This window comes from Beauveria bassiana, assembly GCF_000280675.1.
Source record: "Beauveria bassiana ARSEF 2860 unplaced genomic scaffold BBA_S00014, whole genome shotgun sequence".
Classification (NCBI taxonomy): Eukaryota; Fungi; Ascomycota; class Sordariomycetes; order Hypocreales; family Cordycipitaceae; genus Beauveria; species Beauveria bassiana.
The window spans coordinates 32,566-58,814 of record NW_007930849.1 but is presented as its reverse complement, the minus strand read 5'-3'; the positions used below and the strand labels follow the sequence as shown (position 1 = coordinate 58,814).

Here is a 26,249-nt window from a genome sequence, read left to right as displayed (position 1 = left end):
CACATTTCGCGCCGATGAAATAGTTAGTCGCCCACCATCAAGAGGATCCCCTGAATGTCGAGTGCCTTGGCCAGCCAGCACCCACAGTTTGATCGCTGGGCTGGAACCAACTTTTGTTTCTTGCTTTTTTTGCAGAGCAGAAAGCTAGTTAGTTAGAGCCAAAAAAGACAGCTTTGGCACGCCTTGCCTCGCAAACCTTCCCACCCCCTACTCCACCCTCAGGGCGCCCCGCGGGTCCCTTGCTTTCATCGCCCAACTTGCAGGTGCTCAAAGTACTCAAAGTACGGATTACTCTACGGATAATCATTCTCAGTACAAGTCCACTCACTGCCTTCAGGAACAGCTCTGTTCATACACCCTCACGCCCCCTAGTCCACCCATATACACACGCCCATTTGCTTACACTCCCTCTTCCATCCCACTCCCGAATCCGCTGCGAGTTCTCTCCAAGCCGTACATGTATATAATAGTACATGCCCTCGCTGCCCCGATTCGGCGTCAAACCATATAAGCTGTCCATCTGTCTTCTTGAAGCCGCAAGATCCTCGGATTTCTTCGTCCTCGACATTCTTGCACTTTTACTCAATAACAGTGACGCATCATCCTCTTACACTCACTCCTCCTCCCTAACGACAGCAAAGTCACCAACATGCCTCACCGTTTGCCTGACCCTGCTTCGCTCGTTGCCGGCGTCAGCTCTTGCCCCGCCTTCTCTTTGAAGATGGGCTCCTCACCCGTCATGTCTGATGTGTCCCAGGCTCTCGAGATTGCTCGCGAGAGCCCTGCTGGCGCCTCTGATCCCACCGTTAGCAAGATTCTCGACCAAGCCATCGCCAGCATCTGGAACAAGATTCAAGCCCAGCCTGACGACTATGTCATGACGCGTGATGAGTTTTCCGTCTTCAACTACTTCCAGCATCGATTCAACGGAGACAAGACGGCTGTCGCTGCTCGCGCCCGTTACTGGAACAGCACCAAAGCCTAATTCTTTTTTTTTTTGACACATGCGCCAACCGTTGACGCTGATGGCGGACAACGCCACCTACCCGCTCATGGCGCCACCAAAAAACGCCGCCTCCCTATGGGCCATGGGTCGTCATCAGAAGTCAGCCGAACTTCTGGCCCTGCCTCACTCATCTCATCATCTACTACATGCGCAATTTCTGCTGCCCGACTTGGCCCCTTGTCGGTTCGGCTTTGGATCGCAACGTTGCGCTCGCCTAGGCTCAACCCCATGGAACAACAGCCACCCCACACAGATACCCCCGATTACCGCTTTGCCGGTAGCACTTGAGAGCAAAAACCTCAGGTATTGGCATATCTGTTTGTTTTCTTGTCGAAATCCTGGGGCTTCTGGCTACGTCACTTTCGAAACCTATCAGCGACGAAACCCTTCAACTCTCATCTTGGCCTACTATACCTTCAGCCTACCATTGATCCCCACGTCTGCCAAGGCTCGCGATACATGACAACCATGACATGACTACCAGGCCAGGCGAGACAGGGATGCGTCTTGGTTCACTGTTCTTGGTAGCATTCGGTTGCAGACGAAGAACGACGAGAGGGGTAGCCAAGGTGACGGCGAGCAGTATAGGCCTCGAGCATCAGCCTTCTACACAATGAAGAGCTGGCGAGATGCGCAGTACCGCGTATCACTGTCGAATGCTGAACCTGGAACGCAAACCCAGACTTGGATGGAATTCTTTCACGAGACAATGACTGTTATATCTTTCTTCTTACATCGCATCCCGACAAGGAGATGTATTTCTGTTTTCTGCATACTTTTTTTTCATATTCGGGCATCTGTCCTTTCTGGTTTTACCACTGTATAGAACTTGAACATTGCGCATTGCCTAGAATGCGAAATTCCCGATGGCACCATGTATTTGAGATTGGACCCATGATACCCCTATTCTTTGAAGCAAATATCTATAATTGACTTTTCATCATGCTGGATTTGCCGATGCCCCTTTTACGTGACCTTATGCAAGGCACTCACTCTTTCACTCAAGGCTAGAGAGACTAATAGGTGTTGTGAGTGCATATTTGTCGGCCAAGCCCTCTCTATTCTCAGAATGCAACGTGCCCCCGCTGTTTTAAACAATAGACTTGGACTCGGCGCTTCAGAAACTTGCACGAGTGCCGCCATGTGCTCTGACGCAGACAACTGACTCGAAGAATACCACGACGGCAAAAAGGAAATTTCATGCAACCAACTAATGGACTCCGGACAATGTGCGAGTCCGCGGCAAAGCACGGTTACACTTACCAGCAACTCGGATCAAAGGAAAATCGTCTCAAGCAGCATGAACTGTGATGAACTGAGAGAGAGCGCAGGACCAATTGATTATGTGGAAAAACTGGACCGAGAAAAGAACTGGGGGAGAGGGGAGATTTGCATTTGCCCTAAAACAACGGTCATTGTTGCAGCAAAAAAAAAGCACCAGCCATTATGGTAGTGGCAAAAGAAGAGTCTAAAAAGAAGCCTGTCAAACTTTAATTGTAGTCTCCCTTACATGCGCTCCGTGCAGAACCCACAGACCCGTGATTCATGGAAAAAGAATGCAGGCAAGAAACAAGTAATGCCGAAAGAATTTAAACTTCTCTAGTCTATATCACGGCATGTCTTATTGAGACTCTAGGGCTTCTTTGTGCAACGTTCGCGGTCAGAAGATGGAAATTGCCATATTCTCGACATGTCATGCAATTCATTGCATCTATTCCCGGGCATGCCTTGGATCGTTCTTGTCCACGGCCCGGTCGGTGCTGGACAGACCCCCTTCCTCAGTCAATTTCATGCAGAAGCCGTTGCATATGGCACCCCCCCCTGCTTGCCGCATTCCGCTGGGCTAGGTTATTTACTACTGTTCTGTCTATTGGCTTCCGATGCTTCGGTACATTCAACCAAGTTGTGGCTCCTCGCCTTTTCCGTTTCCTCCCATCGTTGGCTGGAAAAAGATGCAAAAAATCTCCGCTACCCATGTACTCGGCAGTCGTTGGCGGCCCGTATATAGACCTTGTTTTCTTGTTGACGTGAAAGTGTCTTTCGGCCAAAAAAAAAAAAAAAAAAACCGACGGAAAATTATAGTTGCTTCATCAAAATGTCATCGCGCTGAACGATGCTTCCCACCACAAAATCGTGAAACCCAATACCTGAGTAGCCTAGCTTGGCATACACACGGGCAGCGGCTCGATTTTCTTCCCATACGCCAAGCCACATGTGCGTGAACCCTTCCTTGCGAGCAATATCCTCAATGGCACCCGCCAGCCGACTGCCGATCCCTGTGCCATGGAATGACACGTCAACATACAGCCGCTGCAGCTCAACTGATGAGCCGGCCTGGGCAAGCTTAGCAACGCACGGCTCCGCTAACGACGAGTCCCGTGTCAGCTGCGCGAATCCAACAACCACACCGTCGTCGTCGTCGGCAGTGCTGCTGTTGCTGCTGCTGCTGCTGCTTGACGCGGCGCTGGTAGGGTCTGAGCCCACGTCCTGTAACTGGGGGTGATGATGGACTGCCACAAGAATATCTTTAGTGGCATCCTCTAGCTCGGCGGAAATAAGCGGCTCCGTATAGGAAGAATCTAGGTAGGCCAGGAGCTCAGATTCCGGGACCGAGTGCCCAAAGGTGGCGGAAAAGACGTGCCGACCAATACGAATAATGTCGGCTGCGTCGGCCAAGGTGGCTTTGCGGACTCTGATCATGTCTGCTTGGGTTTCACAAGAGGTATTTAAATATAGGTTTATAGTAAGAAAAAAAAAGAGAGAAAAAAAAAAGGAAACTTTTGCGCAGCTCTAGAATGCATAATGCCATGGCTTTCTAATGCGCACGCCTCCTGTTTTGTACGCCATTGTTTGGTAAGCGGCCCGTCCAACGACAAAGGTTTTGGCGCGCCCTATCTTGACAAGTTGACTCCAGCACGTCCTAGAATGCCCCAGAATTATGAAAAGGCACTTAATCACTTGGCGGTATGTGTCCCGTTTAGCGTCAGGCAAGTCCACACTAATTAGTTTTTTGTACTTGAACTTTGAACTTTGAACCACGATGAGAGTCACCAGCTCGCGGCGCCTGGGGCGTTTATGATTCTCAGTGGTAGTCGTGGGATTTGTGCTGCTGGCCATGAGTATTTTTGTTTTTTTTTTGTTCTGCTTCGAACCAAATTCGGAATTCCAGAACTATAGTCGAGACCCTTGTTACTTCCTATCTTGGGCATCTTCTTCCTGTATTGGCTTTTGTACTTTGTCCTGTCCTTCGTGAGTCCGCCGCTCCCGACCAACACACCGCAACAACCTCAGATCTGCTGGCATTTCCGTCGTGGAGATGCAAGTCCAGCGCCTTGAAGAAATGGAGCACGAATACAAAGTAAGTGAAGAGAGAAACATGATGGTTTTCCCGCTTGAAGGCTTGACAAGGCTGGCCGATTGGGGACTCTTTTCCATCCGTGATTTCCGGCATTCGATTTGGTCAATGTCGGGTTCTTGGACTCTAGAGTAAAGGCATCCGTATTAAACATTGATACTTGTAAATTCGTCCCCCAAATACTGCTAAAGACATTGCTCAATGTCGTGTTGAACGTCGTGTTGGACGTCGTGTTGGACGCATTTTCCATCGACCGCCATCTGGGACAGGTAATAGGCTGCATAACATCACGATGACAATATCACCGGAAATCCGGGGTATAGAAATCGGTGTTTATCTACGCAAGTAGTGGAACTGGATAACAAAGGCCGCCGAGAGTTTTGTCGCATCCTGCAGCAAGTGATGGTGCATCAGTTCTCGTCAAGGTGCTTTCCGCGCTGACACAGAACCTGCTCTCCTCGGTCCCGAACTCAATGACCAAGACTTTCGCTCTTGCAATGCCTCAGAACGCATGTCGTGCGGCTCGCCCGGAGCGCTACGATTACGCGATGCATAGTCACAGCCCCGGGGCGGAGTTGGTCAGGCCAGGTGCACCGCCACATACACATAATCACGCCGAATCTTGTCAGTGATTATAAAGAGATATGCTAAGCGGACTATGATGATATGTAACTGCTCCATGATAGCTTGCCATGCGAAACGTACTCTTTGATTGCCACGTGTATCTAATTCACAGCCCAACGCTACACGAGGTATAGTTCAACAGCGACTTGGAGCTGGGATTTTGAGGGTTCTTTGGGATTCTCAAAGGCTATCACTAAATAGTACGCGGCTAGATCCTCTTTGTCAGCGCTGTATTCCCATATCAATCACAGCAGGTCTGCGCCATCAGCGAATGCTGCACGGCCCCTCTCTCGAGCAGAAGCGAGGAACTGGCGGGACAGAAACGTGGGGGAACCGGGCCGTTACTCTGACCCAACTAAGCAACGGAAACGGGGCCACATGGAATTCCGGCTTAATCAAGTTCAGGTCGACGATTAATAATTACATGATTGCCCCGCGGAATGTTTAAACTGCCATGGAGGTTCCTCACTACTCCTCCATTAGTTGGCAGGTCTGTTGCCGACAAGTGATTGCATAAACTTTTGAAAATAAGGATCTTCTTGATTCGTGTCAATTCTGGATGGAATCAAGTGGCATTCATTGTGACTTGAGCCTGCGACCGTCACATTGGGTTTAGAGTTTTGGTGATGCCTGTCACGCGCACGGGCTCGGAATCTTAATCTTTGCCTTTGAAGGTGCTCCGTACAGACTTGGCACCTGGCTACTTCACGATATAATTTCCTTCCTTTCCGTTTCTCACTCAGGCAAGGCTGAGGCTGTGAGCACACGTTCGCGGGGTCTGGGGCGCGCTTCGTCCATGGCCCACGCCCTATCACGCGGCTCACGCTCTCCATCTGGTATCTCAGGAGTCTTGTTCTGAATATTCGGTATTTTAGGCATTTCTAATGTAATACCAAAGTTTCTTCATTTTGCAGAAAGCCACCCGAGTCCAGCGCTTCTCTATTCTAACATTGATGCCGAGATGCTGACAGGGTGAGACTGTAAGTTGGCAATGGCATCATACGGCCTGTATGTGCCGTGGAATGATGCTTTGCAAGCTGAGCTTCTAATGTAAAACTCTCAATATATCTCCATCACAATATTGTAATCTCCATATTAGCCACATGCGCACAGGCCGTGGTGTGTGTATAATGAAAGTCGTATGATTGTAAAAGTATACCGTATAAACTCTAAACCTGACCCCTCGGTGCCGAAGTGCCTAGTTATCGACAAGCTTCGACTTGCTCTTCAGATATGCAGCTCTGTCAATTTCTATTGACCAATAGCTTGTATTAGTTTGGGAATCAGGCTGCAGTCGCAGTACGTCTGAACAGAGCACAGTCATGCACAATATTGCCCCTATCCTCTCTTGCACACGGTGGCGAAAGTATATCATCCACGAGAACGATAGTCTCGTTTAAATTCTGCAACTTGAAACTCACGACAAAGCCTGAATATTATTGCTATCCCTCGTGTTTTCGCTTTCATTTCGTCGGCGAGACAGACGACTTATAAACTTTATGCCATGGGCTTATTTTGTATTGCCCATAGCGATGATCATGTAGCGCGGGAATTGGCAGCTTCCCAGATGGAAATGAGAAGTGTTGTATTTGAGCTCTGGGCATTTTATGCGAGAAAAACAGTCCATACCCGGATATAGAAGAACGACGTGGACTGAAACCCTCAATCAGGGCTTCCGATGCGCTGGGTCATGTCGCTGCACAAGTTTCGATGACCGCATCGCCTCCATCATGGACTTGAATTGTACCATCGCTAATCAAGTAAAAAGCTTTATAGCAGTATGCTGGAACTTTATTCTATCATTACTGTTCGCCTGCGGTAATGACGGAGCTCAGCTAATGGTCGGCTGATGTCTAGCTTGAGTCTCACAGGCGCTCTCCCAGCCACTGAAGAGTATGCCCTCGATAGAGTAAACAGATATGTCGCGAGCTGATATTTAGATACAGTTTGTTTTGTTTCGATTTTGTTTCAAGAATGTATCGATGCCATTTCATGTAATGTGCCAACAATAGGAGGAGGCCAAATAACCCCCCCTCCCCTTCAGTGCCTCTCTCCAATATTATCGGGTTATTGCATCTGTTGGAATAGAGGCAGCAGCCTCGGCGCCTCGGATAGCAGCAGCGCGGACTCATTTCTGTATCTTCATTCTAATAGGTACCTCATTACACCTGTCTAGATACTGATAGAACGATCAACCATTAGCATCAACACCAAAGAACCTGATGATCCGTATCGTAGCCAACTCCCTTGTGCTTCCAACAGTGTAATTTAAACTTGAGCCCTTCAATCTCCTTTTAAAATGGGCAACGTCATTCTCCGTCGTTTTTCCATCTAAAGCTTTTTCATCTAAAATTGGAGGTAAAACACAGTAAAGTAGAGCCTGAGTGTTTACACATCTGGGTAGACTTTTCTTTGCTCTGGAGTAACCTTCGGTCATGCCTTGGAATGGCTGATAGAGCTTTTTCTTGTCTTAACACCATACTTTTCTAATCAGAAGCTTTATGCAACTTAGAAGAATTCCAATTTATATATAATCTAGTTATGTACAATAAATTGAGCCATAGTATGGTATCGAAAGGCAAGTGCCACGCCACTCTCGAGTGAAGCCGACCTTTCAAGCGTCGCTTCCACAAATCGCATCGTCTAGCATGCGGAGCCGGTTTCAAGGATACGTTTGGCCTCTTGCGCATAAGTGCATCCGTTGTTGACATTGGCATCAGAGAAGCCCGCAGCCCACATCATGACGCCGCCAAAGGCCGAGTCGGACTTGTGCTGGCCGACGAGAGAAGCGAGCTTTGTAGGCTCGAGATAATACTTTGCGCCGCTCTGCGTACCGGTAGCGCCGAGTGGCGAGGCAGGGACACCGATAAAGATCTTGGCCTTGGCCGAGGGCGTATTGGCAATGTTCTTCTTCCAGTCGTCATAGTTGATGGTGCCGTCGACGGAGCAGCCCGGGTTGTTGTAGAATTGTACCCAGAGGTAGTCAAATTGCGACTTGGTGATCATTTCGTTCATGTTGGGCTCCGGGATGGGGCACTGGGGAGCGCCGGTGATGAAGTACTGGTTGGACGAGTCCGAGGCAAAGTTTCCGCGCAGCTTGGCAATCATGTCCGAGTAGAAATTGTTTCCGCGGTTGCTCTCAATGTCAAAGTCCCAGCCGTTGACAAACGTCTTTCCAAAGGGGCGGGGGACGCTGCCGTTTTTGCCATCGAGGTTGCCGTAGGCTTCCCATAGGTTCTGCCCAATGGCCTCGGCCTCTTCTTTGGAGGAAAGCGAGTAGGCGCCTGCAGCACCGCCGAGAGACATGATGACTTTGACGCCGTTGGTCTTGCAGGTATCGATGGCCTTGGCCAGATCGTCACAATTCTGCCCTTTACCAGACGTGTCAATGGAGCATGACTGGCCAATAGTCCCGCCGGCAATCTTGTTGCCGTTACCCCACTGGTAAAGGAAAGAAAGTACAATAATGTCGATGCCGGTAGACTTGGTGCAGTAGGTAGCCAGGTCGTTGTTTTCGACAACGCCGCCGCCGTTCTGGCCCCAAAAGACGACGTTCTGAGCTCCAGGTTCCGCACGAGTTGTAACAGCGTGGGGTGCTGCAGCAACGGAAGCAGTGAGGGCAGCGAGAGTAGTGAAAGCAGCTGAACGCATGATGGGTATGAAGATGGTATCAACGGTTGTGAGTGTGGGGGTATATGTATGTATAAATGTGCAAAGAAACGTGCAAAGAAGTAAAAGTATTTACAGAAAATGACAAATATTGAAAGGAATAGAAGCTGAAGATATCTTTGGATGGTTGATGAGAAGAAAACAGTCGCTTTTGTCCAGAGTATAGGCTGGCTTTTTATCCATCTCGGATGTCGCCGTGAGCTACTCGATGCTACAAAGGCCTCCATCATGGCTGTGAAAACATGACATTTTTGTATGTGCATGCGTGCTTTTGATGGTGAGATGACATTGATGAGATGACTTGGAAGTGCGCGGATCGTCGTCACTTACATTGCCAAGCTCATTGGCAGCGGTCCGTTGCGTAGCGTGTTAGAGATGTCGTTGCGCCCGCCGCACCAGCATGATAGACGTAATTCTCAACTTGCCAACCAGAAAACTGCATCAGCTGGACGGAATTCGGGCAAGAGACGTTAAGCACATCTGATGTTCCATACATTTTGGGCCCGGCGCCCACCCGTCTCAGATTGACTCGTCGTGTGATGGGCGGCATCACGTATAGAAGCACTTGCCCGTTTAGGCAAGGAGTAGCTAGCAATGCAAGCTGTCAACGTCGCTTTTTGACTGATGCAGCTGAAAGATTAAGGGCTTCTCCACCAGGTCATTTAGAAATTAGCTGAAGCAGCAATCAAATGAGTAAAAAAAACAACCGTCTGATGTCAGGGTCCGACCAATCATGACCAGGTCCGCGGATGGCCGAATACCCTTGGTCGAGTGAGCCAGTCGACACGGAGGCGAAAGGATGTCGCGACTGCAAGGTCAACAAATTATGTGCATGTATTGGCAGTTGCCCTTTTGATTCACACATATTGCTATACAAATTTCGCGGTTGTGGTAAAAGGTATATTGAAAGGCGCGCAGTGGGCATGAGCGTCTTACAAGGCTGTTCCCTTTCACACAATGCAATGTAGGGCCATATGGGCTTGACTTGTTCTAGATGGGTCACTATGCGTCTCAGATTTGTCCTCTCCCTATCAAGACATGTTTTATATTGCAAAACTCGCCGAGTGTTGAGGTTGTGCTGTGCACCGCGGATCAAGTCGTCCTGTGTTGTGTTCGGATTCCAGTTCTCGCCATGATGTTCTGGCTGCTGCTCTTGGTATACGGACATTGATACAGTATAGTGTTTCGCACACTTGTAGCTTCTTGTATCACGCCATCCGCCGAGCAAAGGCCAACTGTAGCAACGTTGGAATACATCAGTTGCTTCGTAGCGTCTGCTTGACTCACTATGTACTTGACCGTCAGCAGCAGGTTCGAGGTCGCCCGCCGCAATTCCCGGTCCGGCGCAAGGCAAGCAAGTAGATGTGAAACACGGCGACATGCCCAACGGTCGGCACCGTCCCAGTGTCCCCTGACATGAACAGGCCACTTGGCCCTAATCAGTTGGCCAGCCTTGACAAGCAGGAGATTGCGGCGGGCTGAAAAAGGCCAAGGGGATGATGCGACTACCGGTGATGGGATCCTCTTGATCGGTTCAGCTGCTGCTTTGAGGCAGTGTACGCGATGCAGATCTTCAAACCCGGGGTGAACATCGACCGCGAATAGCAGTTTGCAGGCGAAACAGGCACCAAGGAACTTGACTTGTTTTCGGGTTTTGCCTTTCTGCAGATGGCCTCCTGCGTATGGCAGGCACCTGCTAATTTTGGTTACTGGTCCAATGTGACAAGATGGGGAGGTTTCAGCAGCCAATTTATGTGATATATAGTGCAACGTTGCGCTCCTTTCACATCATGAAGCCACCTGGCTCAGCTGTGTCTTGGGGCTTGGAAAACAAAATACTCTAAAAATGCGCACCAATAGTCCAGAGTTTTGGTGAGACTAAGCAGCGAGCTGTATGCTAACTGAGTGATTAGTAGGGCACTACATGGCTCTAGTAGACGGCCGTTGGCAAGCTCATGTCGCGCCTGAGATACTTTGGAAAAAGCCAAACTGGACTCTGTAGGTAAGTTACTTTGCTACCTACCTAGGTATGGCTGCAAGCCGAAGCATTAGTTGTACTAATATCATGGGCAGCGAGCGTTCTGCGCACGGTTAGAGCCAACACCTGCCTTGAAAATCTCGGTAGAAGCCGATTATTCTCTCGATTGATCTTTTTTTTTTTTTTCCCAAATATTCTCGAAATATTCTTGCGTGTAGGGCTTTGCTGCCCACGCCAAGCATCAGTGACGTAAGTTGGGCGTCGGGAAGCTTCGGCAGCCCTGCCTCCACCGGGCGCACTAATTAGGCTTTGAAGTGAGGTCATTCGCACTGCTGCTGTCTGTATCTTGGAATTCCCGCTGACATTTTCTGCTGCCACCCGAAACGCAACGCAGCAAAAAGAGATGCACAACGCTCGCTGGACACGGCCGGATTAGTGCGCGCTCCACTGTAAACCGCTTGCGAGCTTCTTCACGTTACAACACATGCCATTGCCTTGGGACCAATTTCATCTGCATTTGAGCGTACATTGTGACACTTGGTTGCTGTTTTTTTGATTTAACCGTTGAAAATATCTGTCTCGTAAAAAAACGACCATAATTGATTTCTTATTGTAGTTGGAAAACTGTCTATGCACATTTGCACCCTGTTAGCTGCCCAGGCGCGAACCCCCGGCTGCTGGACCCCACAAAGCTCAATCGATCGCATCATCGATACATAACTCAAGAACCCAGTATACCGGACTCCGGCATGAAGACGGTTCTTGCCCCTCCTTCACACACCTTTAATACTCTTCCATTCCACTTCGTTTTCCAACACATTGGCTATATTTCCCAATATTAATCATCTTCTAACAAACCGTTGACTGAACCTCAAACAACCCACACAACCACCACTGTACTTTTGCGCGTCAATTACACAACCATGTCAGGCTTCTTCAACCTCATTCTGCGCGGCATCGCCCTCGTCTTCACAATCATCATTACTGGTCTCATTGGCAATGTCATTGCCCAAGATAATAACGCCTCGACGTCGGCCCGCGCCGCCGTAAACTTCACCATGTTCGTCACGGCCCTCTCCTGGGTCGTTTGTCTCTACGGCATCGTCGCTAGCGTCATCTCCAGCCTTGCCATGCCCATCGTCCTCTTGGTCCTCGACGTCCTTGGCGTCCTCTTCACTTTTATCAGCGCCATCGTCCTTGCTGCCCGCATCGGCAACACGAACTGCTCCAAGACATTCGGTCGCCCTGCCAACTGGATCGCCTACGGCTCCGGCAACGCCGAGCACCGCTGCCGCGAGCTGCAGGCCAGTGATGCCTTCATGTGGTTCCTCTGGGCCACTCTCTGCGGCGCTCTCTTCCTTTCATTCAAGGAGATGCGCAGCCCCGGTATTACCCGCTCATCCCGCCCGGCCATGTCACAGGTCTAAGTGCCACGCTGAGCGTCCCATCCTTGGTCTGCCGTCGGGCATCATGCACCTTGAAGCACCATCCCAGCTCTTTTCGAGGGTGTAATATCAAGCTGTTCACGAATCTCGGTTGTTTGCTCACAGAAAACTTCTCCGTCAATCGTCGCACCTGATCCGGGTAGTTCCACATTGACCCCTAACTGCCTTGTATAGTATCTATGTTAGTCCGGCTTGCGTTGTAATTGTTCAAAATGTTCAAATTGTTGGGCTATGAAGCATGTATCGTTTTCTGTTTGTTGTAATCTATAATGCGCAACACATCAATGTTGTGTTAATATACCACTCACTTTGAACTTGACAAACTCCATGTTGACAGGCCAAGGTAGAATAAATCCATTGTTGAACAAGTCAGTAATTCTGGCCGTCTAAATACAGCTTTTTACCAGAGTATATGCCACCCAACGCCAAAGAAAGAAATATAAGCAGGAAACGGTGCAGAATGGCACTTTCAAAGCGCGCAGCCGTTCGATGCGATGCAATGCCAAGGATAGAACACACCGCCAACACTATAATGATCGAGCAGCTTCCACTGCACCAATCACATTGAATGCCTTTTTATCGGTGTATGCAACCTCGACACCGTGTGCCCAGTTCATGTATCTGGCCCAGCCTAAACATAGTCAGTCAGCATGCCTCGCTTCTTCACCGACGTACGCAAAGAACCCCATCACAAGTGTTGTCGGGTTACATACTCCAGTAGGCAAATTTTCGGCCAAAAAACTTGCCCATCCACGGCACTAGTACCATGGTGAGCAGCATTTGTACCTGCTCTAGGCTGCGCTCCCACTCCGCTTGCGCATCGTCCTCGTCGTCCGAGTAGATTTCGTCAGTCGAGAGAGAAGGCAACGAGTCGAGCTCATCATCCTTTTCTAGCAACGATGTCTGCGACACCATGTATAGCGATTCGTCGGCGGCGGCGGCCATGTTGGCAGTGTATCGCGTCCAGGAGATGCGGGTTCGGGAGATCTCAGCCGGGGGGCTCGTGTTGAGAGAGTGGTTTTTCGTGTAGAGGCAGGGCTCGTTTGAGGTTTTTGCGTCTGCAAGATCCCTCTTTCTTACGTTGCGCCCACACGAATGCGCTCGGTTTCCGGCAAGACTGTCGAGCTCCTAATGTCGGAGGAGGAGATGTGTTGCTGAGTGGCCTGCTTCGGCAGTCCGGTATGCGGACTGATACTACACTGTGATTGGTTGAAAGAGGCAGTTGTGGGGATTCTCAGCAAGCAAGCTCAATAAGTTGTCGTTCGAACACTATTACATCACTCAGTTCCATTTACTATAATTAAGAAAACTCTACTGCGATTGTCTGACTCTCAATATCAATGTAACTCAATTCCAACAGAGAGAAATATTGATTAGTCAGGTTCTGGCATACCGTCCACTCCTCTCACAATGTTTGCAATCGGCGTGGCTTTTATGAATCAAACCGTCTAGCAATTACTTGATGTAGACACCAGCGGACCGAATTGTAAAAAGCGTTCCAGCTTAATTCCAGCTAAATTGGAACTGGTTCCTCTATAATGTCAAATGCTTTTTTCTTCATTGGTGCGTTTTCAACGCAACTGTGTGCTGCTCCTAGGTGATGTAAGTGATGGCCAAGAAGCGTACCCGGGACCAGCATGCCGAGAGTCACACGAGCGATTGAGAACTCTTGTCTACATATTCTCCGAAACTTGAACTCGAGCCATGCTATGTCTAAGTGTAATAATTTTCTCGTCTGCTTATGACGCTCATATCATTCAGCCTTGGTACATGCAACTCACATCATGGCGAGCATCATCGAGGATCTCGCAGTGAATAAGCGGTGAGCATTTGATCTGGGTAACTCAACGTGGCATGTAGAGACCGAGACACATATTTCGGAGCCCCCGAAATATTTCACATACCATTTTCATGCATATACCTCAAAATCTGCCAAACAAAGCTCTCGCGTCCGTTTGCATATCGCTTCCACGGCCTTTTGTTTCAAGGCCCCACACGTGACCAGGGTAGCTTTCTTCAAAGAGCTTTTCGCATGTTGGCAAATAAGAAACCAAGCGCTTTCAATCAATCGCAGATCCAATTTATACTCGAAAACATACGCGACGAGCTGCGCGCTGATTCGCACAAGCTCCTCTGCTCCCAACGAAATGCCATCACCATCACCGGCACGAGAGCGCTTCCGTTCGCGGTCGCGCTCACCCGCCCCAAACCATCACAACGCGCGCTCGCGGTCGCCCTCCCGATCGCGCAGCAGATCGCGCTCCTTGCCACGTAACGGTGGCGGCGGCGGCAGCGGTAGCACACGCAATCGGGACGATAGTCGTGGCCGTAGTTACAGCCGAAGCAGAAGTCCAAGCTACAGCCGCAGCCGCAGCTACAGTCGCGGACGAAGCTACAGCAGGACCCCGAGCGGTCGCAGTGACAGTCGCAGCTGGAGTCGTAGTCGCAGAGGCAGCGAGGGACCGCTGGCAAAGAGCACAAAGGTATGGCCAACCCGCGATATTTCAATCCCGTCGACGGACAGGCAAAGGCCCAGCGCTAACCTAGGAGTGGTAGATTGTCGTGGAGCGTTTGTCAAAGACGATCAACGACGACCATTTGTACGAAATCTTTGGCAAATTTGGTCGCATCAAGGACCTTGACCTTCCCGTCAACCGAACCTGTAAGCTATTTCTGTCCAGTTCCCTTCAAGGTCATCGATAGCAGCTCTAACATGTACAGTCGGCACGAATCGAGGCACCGCATACATTCTGTACGACCACGAAGCCGATGCCGAAGCAGCCATTGCCAACATGCACGAAGCCCAGGTTGACGGTGCTATAATCCACGTCTCCATCGTGCTTCCCCGGCGCAAACTCTCACCGCCACCGCCGACCGCCCGCCGCGGCGCAAACATTGACCCCCGCGTGCCGTTCACGGGCGGGGGCCGAGGGGGCGGCGGTCGACGTCGCAGAGGCGGTCCGCCAATGTCCCCTCTTGGAGGAGCAGGAGGTGGCGGTGGTGGCAGATACGGACCACGTTCAGATGTCTACCGTCCTGGCGGCGGCTCGTCGCGTTCGCAGTCGCCGCCGCCTACTCGGGGCAGCGGCGGCGGCCGCGGCGGTGGAAGCAGATACAGGAGTCGCTCGCGAGCCTCTTATGCGTCGCGGTCACGGTCGCCGCGGCCCCGAAAAGGCAACGGTGGTGGGGGTGGCTATGGCCGACGAAGTCGCAGTATCGACAGCCGCGATGATCGCAGCCAAAGCGGCTACTGAAGCGTGATCAAAGACAAAAACATCAAGAAGCGACTAACCTTGGGACTTGGTGCTCATGTATTATGTGAACAAAGAAGGACAAAGGGATTTGCTTTTGCTCGGATAGGAGTACCGAGGCCTATACTGACAACCGGTGGCAGCAAGTCAATGAATATCCAACCCACAAGTATGGGCATGTTCATTACTACACTACCAATTAATTACAGCTGTATTATTTCAAAAAAAAATATCATTCATCTTCCCATATATCAAAGAACAGGCCCGAGACTACAGCAGCAGGCCAGCGCCCAAGACACCAAGCGCCGCGGCGGCCGCGTGGGCTGTCGGCTTCGGGACGGCCCCGTTCTTGCTGGACGTGGGCTTGCCGCCTCCACTGCTGGCCGTCGTCGTCGTCGTCGTAGACGATGCGGTGGCGGCGCTCGTGCTCGTCGGGCAGTCGGAGGTGCAGGGCAGAGCCGACGCAAAGGGGCTGCTGGCGACGCTGACGGGGAAGACGGGCGGCTGACTGGCGAGGGTTGGGTCGGGCGTGGCCGACGGTGCGTCCGGGTTGAGCACGTCGGCGACGAGGTGCATGATGCCGTTGGCGAGCAGGATGTCGGGCTGCACAATCTTGGCCGAGTTGACAAACTTGTCATTGCCCGCCTGCCGCACCACCAATCTCGGGTTGCCGCCGCCGCCGCCGCCGCCGCTGCTTGTCGCGTTGCTACCGCCGCTCAGGGTGGTCAAGACGGTGCCGTTGACGAGATCCGTCGAGGACAGGATGCGGCCCGGCACGACGTGGTAGCCCATGACGCGGGCGAGTGCCGCCTTTCCTCCGCGCCCCTGCAGTGCGGCCTCGAGCGACCCGCCGACGAGGTCCATGGCAGCGTCGCGCGGCGCAAACACGGTCACGTTGCGGCGGTCGTCGACGTCGGGCATGAGGCCCGCGGCGTAGAGCGCCGCGAGGAACGACTGCGCGCGAAAGGTGGCGGCCGTGGCGCGCAGCGGCGCCGGCGGGATCAGCAGGTTGTCAATGACGTGGATGCGGCCGCCCGAAAAGGCAATGTCTTGCTCAATCACGGTGCAGCGCGTGCCGAGGCTGCTGGTCAGGACAATCGTGTCGCCGGGCTGCTTGTCGATGAGCACGTTTTGGCCGGCCGTCACGTTGGTGTAGGCCGGCGCCGTGAGGAGCGTGCGCTCGAGGTATGTCGGCCCCGACTCGAGGTCGGCAATGGTGACGCTGCCCTGGAGGATATGGTACTGCAGCAAGGCGGTCGTCTTGGCCACGTCGCTGGGGTCCCAGACGTCGTTGAGAGATGTGTAGGGGATGTTTTCAAAAGCCTTGTCTGAAGGCGCGCAGATCTGAAAGGTGTGAGCAGTCGGTACTTGAGAGTGTGCGAAGGAGGAATGAGCTTACAGTGACACCATTGTAGTTGGGAAGTTGTAACAGTACATCAGAGTTGTTCTGGTGATGTTAGCAATGAGCTGTTTATGACTGGACGGGAGCGAATGCACCTTGATCAAGTCATAAAAGGTTGTGAGATTGTGCTGTCTTTGAAGAACAGAGCCCAAGTCATCGGAGGAGGCAGCCAACGCGGCCGCAGTGAACAGGGCCAATGGCCAGGCAACGATTCGAACCATCATGAGAGACTTGTGTGGTGTCGTTGGTAATGGTTCCCTGGTGTCGAGCGAACCTCGAGCGTGTTCGAAATTGCTCAAGACAGAAACGGCAAAGCAACTTTGCCGCTAGCCAGGTGAGAGCAAGCTACGACTTTGTAGTCTGGGGAGCGAGGCAACGCAGAACGCCGCAGTGCAACTCTGTAATTTGTCGCGACGCCGCCCACGAGCTACAATCCAGCTCGACCGTCTGGTTATCGTCGCAGCGCGGTGAGACCCGGGGGTGCCCGTGTTTTCAATCTGCGCAGGAGATCCTGGGGAGGCACAGCAGCAGATACTGATACACGCAAGTTGCCCTTTTTGGCCGTCGTGCAACTCGACCACGATATCTCAGCCGTTTTGTCGTCGCGTGGCGGTGCACCAAAAGACTCCAAGAATCGCGGACTGTTGAGTGTCCGTCCTTCTGCAATAGCGCCTGCCAAGCCTATGTACCACAAGGAACAAATTCAGCTTTCCTCGATACGAACCAAGAGTCTCACTCAAATACGAGGTGCAAGATTGGGCGCGCAATACGATGTTTTGGCCCTAGTAATATATATGGTGAACCCCCAGTGTTGGCTCGCCGTAAGGGTTCTCTCGTACCTGAATGACTTGGGGAGAATGATTGGCCGGGCAGACCTCAACGCCAGCGAATTTTGTAGAACGCAGCCAAGACCAAGCGATGGGCACATCCCCATTTGGCTAAAACCAACCTCCTCCGCTGGGCTGCGAATAAGGGGGGAGTTGGCGCTGCTGTCATAGGTCAATAACAGGACGGAAATTGGCAGAGGATCGACAAGATACGAGAAAAAAAAAACAAGCCCACCACTGGAGTCAGAAGCTGGCCACCGGCCAGCCATTTTGCAGCACGCAAAGGCGAATGAAACGCATCCGAGGAGGGGAAAATTGACCAATACCCCATATTGGTGCAGTTTATTGGTAAAGAGACCTGCAACACGACAATTCGGCTCAAGACAGGTTGGCAGCGCAGCGGCGCGGCGGCGGCACATCCCGCGCACAGATCGAGCTACCCTTGCGGAACGGATAAATAGAAGAGGGGCTATTAAGGCACCGGTTTTAAGTCAGTCTCGCCTAAATTGAGCTCTCGGTTTTCGAATCCCGAAAGTTCTCTCGGTGCTGCGATACAAGACGCAGCCTTACCATCGATACCGCTTTGCGTCTGAGAAGACAGACAGTTTGGTATTGCACCAGCAAATCGGAAAATCCGGAGATTGGATAGTATGTAAACTCCCGGTAACAGCAGTAATACGAGCCACTTTTAATCACCTACCTCTGTCTGAATGACGCAATTCTACCCGCACGTTGCATTTTCACATGGTTATCTCTAGACAAGTCGACTTTAATAGTGTTCACGCACAGCTCGCAGGACGGAGCAAAGGGACCGTCGTTGATATGAGCAAATGAGAAAAATTGACGGGCCGGCTTGGCATCGCGTACCAATGTGCGCGCCGCTCACGGGCCTCGTATATTCATCTGTGGCTTCAGAGAGGACGAAAGGGGAAGCGACTCTCTTTTGAGTATACTTCTGAGACATGTGAAGAAGGAACAAGTTACCGTGAGGGTTGACTGAGTAGCTGCCGAGTGAGTTTCCAGACTCGGGCAGTGTTTTATCAGTGGCAAGTACGAATAGACGGGAGAGAGATAGCCGTCCTTGCAGAAACCAAGATGCCCGAATACAGAGACAGGATCAGGACTCGAGGCCTGCGGGATGTTACCCTGCAAATGAGTTTAAGCACAGTTACTGTTGTGCTTAGCTCCTCGAGTGTACACCTCTTCTTTCCCTCGCAGGTCGCACTGCCCCGTCCGTATCGGGTCACCTACGACGCATGAATGAGAGCCCACCCAACACGACCACGTTGATGCATTGCACAGACTTTGCCCATGTCCCACAACGCGGTTCCGAGAAGTCTGAGTTTTCGTCTTTGTTGGATCACCTGTTAGCTAAGGTTAATGTGGCTGTACATATTGGGAATGGAAGAGTAAAAAAACAGCCCCTCCTATTCCATATGTGTTCTGCGGAAACAAATTCCTTTGGCCAAAGAACAAGGCACGTTTCCCTACTATTCTTAGCACCACTTTTGGTCTCAGTCCCAGGCCTGCTCAACGTGCCAAAATGGCTCGCCTTGAATCCAGAATAATGATTCTATGTCGGAGCCTGATTTTGATTCTTAACGTCTCCGTGGCTTTTTGGTGCATTAGCGTGTCCGACTGCTTGCATATACGAAGGTGATGGGCGCTGCACGTTGGCCTATTCCAGTCAGTAGTGGAGATGCCACCTGTCTACCTTTTATATCCATGGTTACATCTACCAGTGTGTCGGGTTATCAGACGAAGAAAAACGGGGTTGCACGATGACATAAAACGTGTAGAGGAGAGAAAGATGTCTTCTGTGGCTGTTCTGTGACGAATAGCTGCTTGCCCCAAGATGCGCGGTGTGGAATCGCCAATTGTGTGGCATTGGGCAACTGGGTAACAGCGGTGCGCTACTATTGCAGAAAGGCTGATATCAGCGGCCTGAATGAAGAATTCGCAACGACGCTGCTTACTGGGCTTATCGAGTAACTTTTACAATGGCGCCAGAGCGTCTAGCTTCAGTGGCCTGATTTTTCAAAAGCTCGGGAGTGGCCCGAATCCTTGTTGCACACGAGTCTGCTGTTGGCCGTGCTATGATGGCGATGCGTGGTGTAAGTTGAAACACTCTCAAGCTGGCAACGTCGAGTAGTGAAGTGTTTAGCCGCGCCAGTCCATCGTATGAGACGCTGCACAACAGAAAGGTTACTCAAAACAAACATACTTCAGATCTTGGTGGTGATCAGTCGTACACCTGCTTCGGCTGGAAGCTAACCTCGGGTGCCAGGAGACGCTGGCTTAAACTTTTCTCTGAGACTCTGAACTTTCATCGAGCAGAAACTTGGCACAGCTTGCTCGGTATCAAGCTGGCCGAATCGATGCCATCCAAGCGTTCGGTTTGGGTGAAAATGAGGCAAATAAACTTTTCACAACACCAGATCCCCGTTAAATTTTCATGATCTCTATGCCGAATCGTCCCATAGGCCTATATATAACTCCTACACTCACACCGTCAGGCGCCAAGTCGGATATCCCGTGTACAGCCTCTCGAGTCCAGAGCTGATTCTTACTTATTGAAGCGGCGATCACCGCCTCTCCATGACGATACTAATAATTTCGTGCTCGTCTGACAAAGGGAGGCCGACAGCTTGAGGCGTAGCGTGGCTGGTGGATCTGAATGGAAGCCCGCTAGAAAGAGTTTGGTGTCATCCGTCGACGGTGGGCGATGGGGTCGCTTAGCACTGGTACATATGTATGAGTAACTAGCAGCTGCTTTCTCCGTCTCAACAGAAGACGGGGCCGCATAAATAGTAATGCTTTCTTTCCGCGGCGCTCCTCTTTGTATCTATCTGTCATTCGCGAAACATTGTGCCGAATATTACATATCAGGCACGCGAGCCGTTTTGCGAAGTTGACGTTAATGGTACGTGGCAAGGCCTTTCTGCAGTCACAAAAAAAACGCCTAGTAGAACGAGTTGCGCAAAGTGCACGTAATCGCAGAGGCGGAACGAAGAGGTTCCGCATCGAAATGATTGATACAGCGCGTTGTTGGTGGCTAGTGGGTCGAAAAGCGCCCAATAAACTCGCGTGGCGCTTCGGTGATAGTAGAGTTTGCCATCCTATTGACTTGCCAATCGGGTTATTGGTTCGTTGAAAAACGACGATTGAGTGGTGAGACATCTGGGGGCAGACGACTTGTGTGGCGCTTGAGTTTGGTAGAGGATGGGGCAACGTCTTCAGCGGCTTTTAAAAAGCCTTGTTTCAAGGAACCAAATTGCCAAAGCGGGGGCGACCGGGAGCCGAGTGGAATTCGCAAAGTTGCCGTATCAGTCCGTCGTTTCGTACCTCGTGTGTCTGTCTGTGCTGAGATGTTGCCGTGGCTGGCAAACGACCCAAGCCGTGGCGTAGGGAGGGTCGTTTCGAGATGAGAAGTAGCAGGACTGAGCTGGTAGCATTGTTGAGCATCAGAGAGTGATTAAATCCTAGCATGTGAAAAAAAAAGAAGAAGAAAAAAAACCGGAATGATGCTGCAAAAGCAACGTGAGATGTCGTCCGATGTTAGCGCTGGCTGTTCTGGAGGTTCTGGAGAGGCGACAAAGGAACAATGGGATGGTGGGTTGAGGCTAGGAGAGATAAAAAAGTAAGCAATGGAGAATGGAGGGGGAAAGGGGGAGGGTGTGTGTGTAAAAACGCCATGGCGCATCTGTGCCTCCCTAAAAAGGCAAGAGAAAAGATGGCCCTGGCAAGCCACAGCGCCAGGGCAGTGGGCAGAGGCACCAGCCACACCTCCTCATGCCGCTTTTCGTGCGCTGTCGAGCTGCTGCTTTTACCGGCGGGCTGCGACATCAAGCTGAGCCTATTTAGGTACTAATAGCTACCTTACGCTCCCGTCTGCGCTCCACTGCTGCCAAATGACCTGGTCTTGGTCCAGCGCTACTACAAAAATAATTGATAATGATCATGCACGTCTTCAGTGGATCATGGGCTTGTGCTGAGCTGGAGGGGCAGTCTGGGCTGCCATCTCTCACGCCGCACGCATCTCCCACCCCTTGTTTGCCGTACCAGTAACAAATCCAGGCTCTAGATCTGCGAGCTGGCCGGGTTGTGCAGCATCACCACTGACCGAGGGACTTGTCGAGTCTCGGACCTGTCAAGATCGCCCGGACTGGCGCTTACAGGATGATCAGCCTGTTGCAGAGCCGGCACGGCAGCCGACTGGACCTGAACGGATCTGAAACAATGTCCGTTGAGGACGGCCACGTAGTTCCTTGCCGGCAGGAAAAGCGAAAGAAAGACAGCAAAGAAAACAAGACAAGGTAGGCGAACATGCTGGACTCACCTTGATACAATTGTGTGCCAATCTGGTGAACACGGCCACCTGCAGCTGACAAGCCCAGCTGCAGCTGAGCACCGATGATGCATAACGGCGTTTACAGCTTGACAGGGTGAAGCGAGCACAAATGTATGCCGTCTGTCATTGTATTGACTGAGCTGACAGCTATGGCTTGCAAATTGGCACTGCCGCAATGACGGGATACGTAGCAGTGGGCAACTATCAAAATACGTATGGTGATATGTTCCATGCAGGCATACGAGAGCCCTGCCGGTCCTAGAGATCGATGACTCTTGCCAGTAGAAGAGCGGTCCCGTAATTTCGCATCTACTGGTATCCGCCTGGCCGGGGTCACAGCGCATGCCGTCTATTGATAGCACGGACATGCGGTAAACAACAGACGGCAGCCAGCACACGCCGGGGCAGGGGAAAAGTTGGCCATCCCAGTGACCCATATTGTTGGCCGAGAAATTGTAGCCCGGTGTTATCGTCAGTCACAATCTAGTGGCTGCGTGGACAGCAGACAGAGGACGTGCGTGATGGTGACGAGACGTGCGCCCGAATGCAGTCGGCGGGTACCTTGGGCAGGTAATAACGGCATGGTTACAGGCTTCCAAGTTACCATTGAAGCATGGTCACCAACCCGCGTATGAATAGAAAAGGGTTGCGCGCACTGCCCCAGATGCTGCGTTGAAGTCCGAGTTGTTGAATGCTCAGAGCCTCGTCGCCTCGCATCCAGCTGCTGCACGTCCACGGTGTTGGTGGTTCCACTGTAGCAGGCCGCCGGTAGGTCCGTATTATAGGCTGCTGGTGGCTTCCTGGTTGACCCCGTTCTCATGGCGGCAGCTTGTCTGGGTGTCTGCTCATCATGTCGAATTTTTCAGATAATCTGAGTAACAAGTTGACAAGACAACACACGTTGGCTGGTACATATCATGGTGATTGAGTGGTGATTCAGAACTACCCGAGGCCCACTATAGCCCACGGTAGCCGCCCGTATTCTGTAGGCCCCTGGAGCCACTGATGGGACTATGGGCAGGGGTAAAGAGCCCTGTAGATTTTCTCGCTACGGATACTTCGTACGGGGCAGACATTTGGGCACACAATTGCGGCGTCGCCAACTGGTCCTAGGTACAACATGTATGCGCTACTCAGGCTGTCTTGATGCACATCAAATTGATGAATAAAAAAGAGCTAAAATAGAGAATAGAAAAAAGCGTAAAGAAAAAAATAAATAGTGGCAGATCCGGCCATCCCCGCTGCATCCACCGGATGCTATCAGTGTGCATCAGCCACGCCTTGACTACCACCAAGAGGCACCTGCTAGTAAGGTAGCTATTTACTCTGTGCACCTGAAAAATATACGCACTGCTGTATTCAGCACCACCACAGCTTTGCTAGCGTTGCCGCCTTGGCTACATTTCTCTCATAACCTTTTCCTGCTACATTTCTCTCGAAACATTAACCATCCAGTTTTACCCTTTTCCATTTGCATTCAGTCTGGAGGCTCATTTTGGATTGCGCATATCTACCGCGCTTAAGCACTATACCCATCATCACTATCCTCGTTCTCGTTCCTTCATTAATTCATCCACGCCACACCTACACATCAGGGAGCTGGCGCAAAGCGCAACGGCGTAGAGAGCTTCGCTACCCAGATCGATCGTCTTTGCTCGTCGCGACTGACATTGCCCTACCACGACGGCATCTCTCCCGTTCAATTCTCCGCATTTACTTCTCTTCCATCTTCTTCTTCACAGTCCGTCATGGATCACCAACAAAACGACCGCTACACCAGTAGCTACAACAACCAAAACGCCCAACCGTACTCGGGCAACGTTTCCTCCAACATCACACCTCCCCGCTCAGGAACCCCAAACACAGACGGTGGTCGCAATCCATTTGGCGAAACCCCTGAGCCTGCCGCTAACCACCGACTTGCCACGAACACTGGCACAAATCCTTTTGTCAGTCCTGCCGTCTCGCGGCCTGCCTCTAGCTTTGGCTCCTCCAGCGCTCTCGGGCCACGGTTCGAAGAGCGCGCCCAGCGCTACTTCCACTCGCGCCGTGTCGCCAAAGGCGAGGTCGAGAAGCCCTGGCTGCAGAAGAAAGACAAAAAGGAGAAATGGGTCACCATCATCCCCATCATTGGTATCCTCATTGGTCTCGGCATCTCTGGTTTTCTAGTCTGGGATGGCCTCCGCAGTGTCGTCCACCACAAGTATTGCCCGCTTATTGATGACAGCTTTGACAATGGCCTCGACACCGGCGTTTGGACCAAGGAGGTCCAGCTTGGTGGATTTGGGTAAGCTTTTTTTTTTCGCGTTATACCACCTCAATCCATTTGCATGCTAACTTGCGCAGTAATGGAGAGTTTGAGATGACTACCCCCGGCGACGAAAATGTCTACGTTGACGGCGGCAACCTCTTCATCAAGGCCACCCTCCAGGACGCCGACAAGATGGAAAAGACCACCACCATTGACCTCAAAAAGGATGGTACTTGCACTTCGGATGACTTTTACGACTGCGTTGCCGTCACCAACACCACTGCTGGAAACTCTAGCGTTGTGCCGCCCGTCAAGTCTGGTCGCATCCACACCAAAAAGGGCGCCACCCTGAAATACGGCCGCGTAGAAGTCACCGCCAAGCTCCCACAGGGCGACTGGCTGTGGCCCGCCATCTGGATGATGCCCGTCAAGGATACCTACGGACCCTGGCCGGCCTCGGGTGAAATTGACATTATGGAGTCGCGCGGCAACAACTGGACCTATGCCCAAGGCGGTAATAACATTGTCTCGTCGGCGCTGCACTGGGGCCCCGATCCTGCCAATGACGCCTGGTGGAAGACGAACAATAAGCACAAGATTCTGCGCGGCGACTTTGGTGACAGCTTCAATACGTTTGGCCTCGAGTGGTCGCAAAAGTACCTCTTCACCTACGTCAACACGCGCCTGATGCAGGTACTTTACACCAACTTTAACAAGCCCATGTGGCAGCGCGGCGCTTTCCCGCAGACAACCAGCAACGGTACCCGCCTAGCCGACGTCTGGAGTCAGACTGGCCGCAAGAATACGCCCTTTGACCAGGAATTCTATCTCATCATTAACCTGGCCGTGGGCGGCACCAACGGCTGGTTCGAGGACAACAAATCGCTCAAGCCCTGGGTCAACGGGTCTCCCAACGCCAAGAAGGACTTTTGGGCTGCCCGCGAGGACTGGCACCCTACGTGGAAGCAGCCCCAGATGGAGATTCAGCGCGTGGTGATTCAAAAACAATGCGACGGCGACGAAGAGCTGTAAAACTTGTATCTCTCTATTCTTTTCCCCTTTTTCCTTTACCATCTATGACTACATAATCACGAGCAAGTCTTTTTTTGTTTCTTTTCCGCTTTTTTTTTATCTCCTCATTTTTCGTTAGATCAAATGGCATCATAGACAAGAGGATAGGCAAGTCAATCTGGACTAGTTGATTGTCATTCGCATATGGGTTTGGGTAGTTTAGGCGCAGGCATACGCCAAAGAGTTGCAGTTTGCGTCATGTGTCTTATTGAGGTATATTTGCACAAGTTTATCAATTGAGGATTGAACGGAGAAAAACGAGAATGATCTCGAATCATCCCCCACGTCTATGAAGATTTTGAATTGAACCATGCTAGCAAGTACAGGTAGCCAGCAATCAGCATGCCAGCCAAGCTACGTAATGATGTCTTGGACCCTCCCAGATCTTTCAAGGTTCTGGAGCGCCGTTGTCTCACCTTGGGCTGTGGACCGAGACAATACGAGGCGTCTGGCGGCTAGTTACCAAATGCAACCGGGTCGAAGATTGCCGTCATGCTGTACGAGATTGCCTTTTTTTTTTCCCTCGCTATCTTTATCTCGAGATTCTTGTTCCTCTACTCATTGCTATGAGGTGCTGCGATTACTACGCCATGATCTGTTCAAGCCCTGTCTGACTGTACCTAGAGCCGTTTCATCAGTGGGGCCGTGACATTAAACTTTGGCACTCTTGGCGAGGCTTCTTTAAAGTTAAAAAAAAAAAAAGAATATATAAAAAATACAAATATAAAATAATGTGAGAAAGAGGGAGAAAGAGAGAATATGTAGAATGACACATGTCAAATTGTTCATGCAAGAGGGTGGGCGCGTCGGTGCTTTGACAGTTCAGATACGGGAGAGTGCCACGGTGAAGAAGCGCATCACCAGAAGGGGGGGGGGGGCGGGAGATCAAGGCGGCGCGCGAGCGACGCCCGAGCTCAGCTCAGTGGTCGCATGCTGATCGAGCTGGATATTATTTTTTTTTTTTAAAAAAAAAGACTAAACTTTCGCCATGATTCTAGGGCTGGAGGGTGGGGGGAGAT

At 51.3% G+C, this 26,249-nt stretch overlaps 8 protein-coding genes across 8 annotated transcripts; 4 read left to right on the top strand and 4 right to left on the bottom strand.

The window, feature by feature from the left end:
• Positions 1-649: 649 nt before the first annotated feature.
• BBA_05355 (uncharacterized protein) lies at positions 650-985 on the top strand (the record flags this gene model as incomplete). Its single annotated transcript, XM_008600452.1, has 1 exon — positions 650-985. One exon carries the CDS (start codon positions 650-652, stop codon positions 983-985), a length of 336 nt encoding a protein of 111 aa, XP_008598674.1.
• A 2,097-nt stretch (positions 986-3,082) lies between these two features.
• On the bottom strand, positions 3,083-3,706 carry BBA_05354 (Acyl-CoA N-acyltransferase; the record flags this gene model as incomplete). Its single annotated transcript, XM_008600451.1, has 1 exon — positions 3,083-3,706. The coding sequence occupies one exon, from the start codon at positions 3,704-3,706 to the stop codon at positions 3,083-3,085; it is 624 nt and encodes a 207-aa protein (XP_008598673.1).
• Positions 3,707-7,628: 3,922 nt separating this feature from the next.
• Positions 7,629-8,636, bottom strand: BBA_05353 (class III chitinase ChiA2; the record flags this gene model as incomplete). Its single annotated transcript, XM_008600450.1, has 1 exon — positions 7,629-8,636. The coding sequence occupies one exon, from the start codon at positions 8,634-8,636 to the stop codon at positions 7,629-7,631; it is 1,008 nt and encodes a 335-aa protein (XP_008598672.1).
• Positions 8,637-11,555: 2,919 nt separating this feature from the next.
• Positions 11,556-12,059, top strand: BBA_05352 (uncharacterized protein; the record flags this gene model as incomplete). Its single annotated transcript, XM_008600449.1, has 1 exon — positions 11,556-12,059. The coding sequence occupies one exon, from the start codon at positions 11,556-11,558 to the stop codon at positions 12,057-12,059; it is 504 nt and encodes a 167-aa protein (XP_008598671.1).
• A 545-nt stretch (positions 12,060-12,604) lies between these two features.
• On the bottom strand, positions 12,605-13,022 carry BBA_05351 (uncharacterized protein; the record flags this gene model as incomplete). The annotated part of the gene is made up of 2 exons (XM_008600448.1): positions 12,605-12,708; positions 12,791-13,022. 2 exons carry the CDS (start codon positions 13,020-13,022, stop codon positions 12,605-12,607), a joined length of 336 nt encoding a protein of 111 aa, XP_008598670.1.
• An 839-nt stretch (positions 13,023-13,861) lies between these two features.
• On the top strand, positions 13,862-15,331 carry BBA_05350 (RNA recognition domain-containing protein; the record flags this gene model as incomplete). Its single annotated transcript, XM_008600447.1, has 4 exons — positions 13,862-13,899; positions 14,206-14,560; positions 14,634-14,739; positions 14,799-15,331. 4 exons carry the CDS (start codon positions 13,862-13,864, stop codon positions 15,329-15,331), a joined length of 1,032 nt encoding a protein of 343 aa, XP_008598669.1.
• Positions 15,332-15,598: 267 nt separating this feature from the next.
• Positions 15,599-16,951, bottom strand: BBA_05349 (fasciclin domain-containing protein; the record flags this gene model as incomplete). The annotated part of the gene is made up of 3 exons (XM_008600446.1): positions 15,599-16,672; positions 16,728-16,775; positions 16,826-16,951. The coding sequence occupies 3 exons, from the start codon at positions 16,949-16,951 to the stop codon at positions 15,599-15,601; spliced, it is 1,248 nt and encodes a 415-aa protein (XP_008598668.1).
• A 6,705-nt stretch (positions 16,952-23,656) lies between these two features.
• BBA_05348 (beta-1,3-glucan-binding protein) lies at positions 23,657-25,191 on the top strand (the record flags this gene model as incomplete). The annotated part of the gene is made up of 2 exons (XM_008600445.1): positions 23,657-24,195; positions 24,255-25,191. The coding sequence occupies 2 exons, from the start codon at positions 23,657-23,659 to the stop codon at positions 25,189-25,191; spliced, it is 1,476 nt and encodes a 491-aa protein (XP_008598667.1).
• Positions 25,192-26,249: the final 1,058 nt, after the last annotated feature.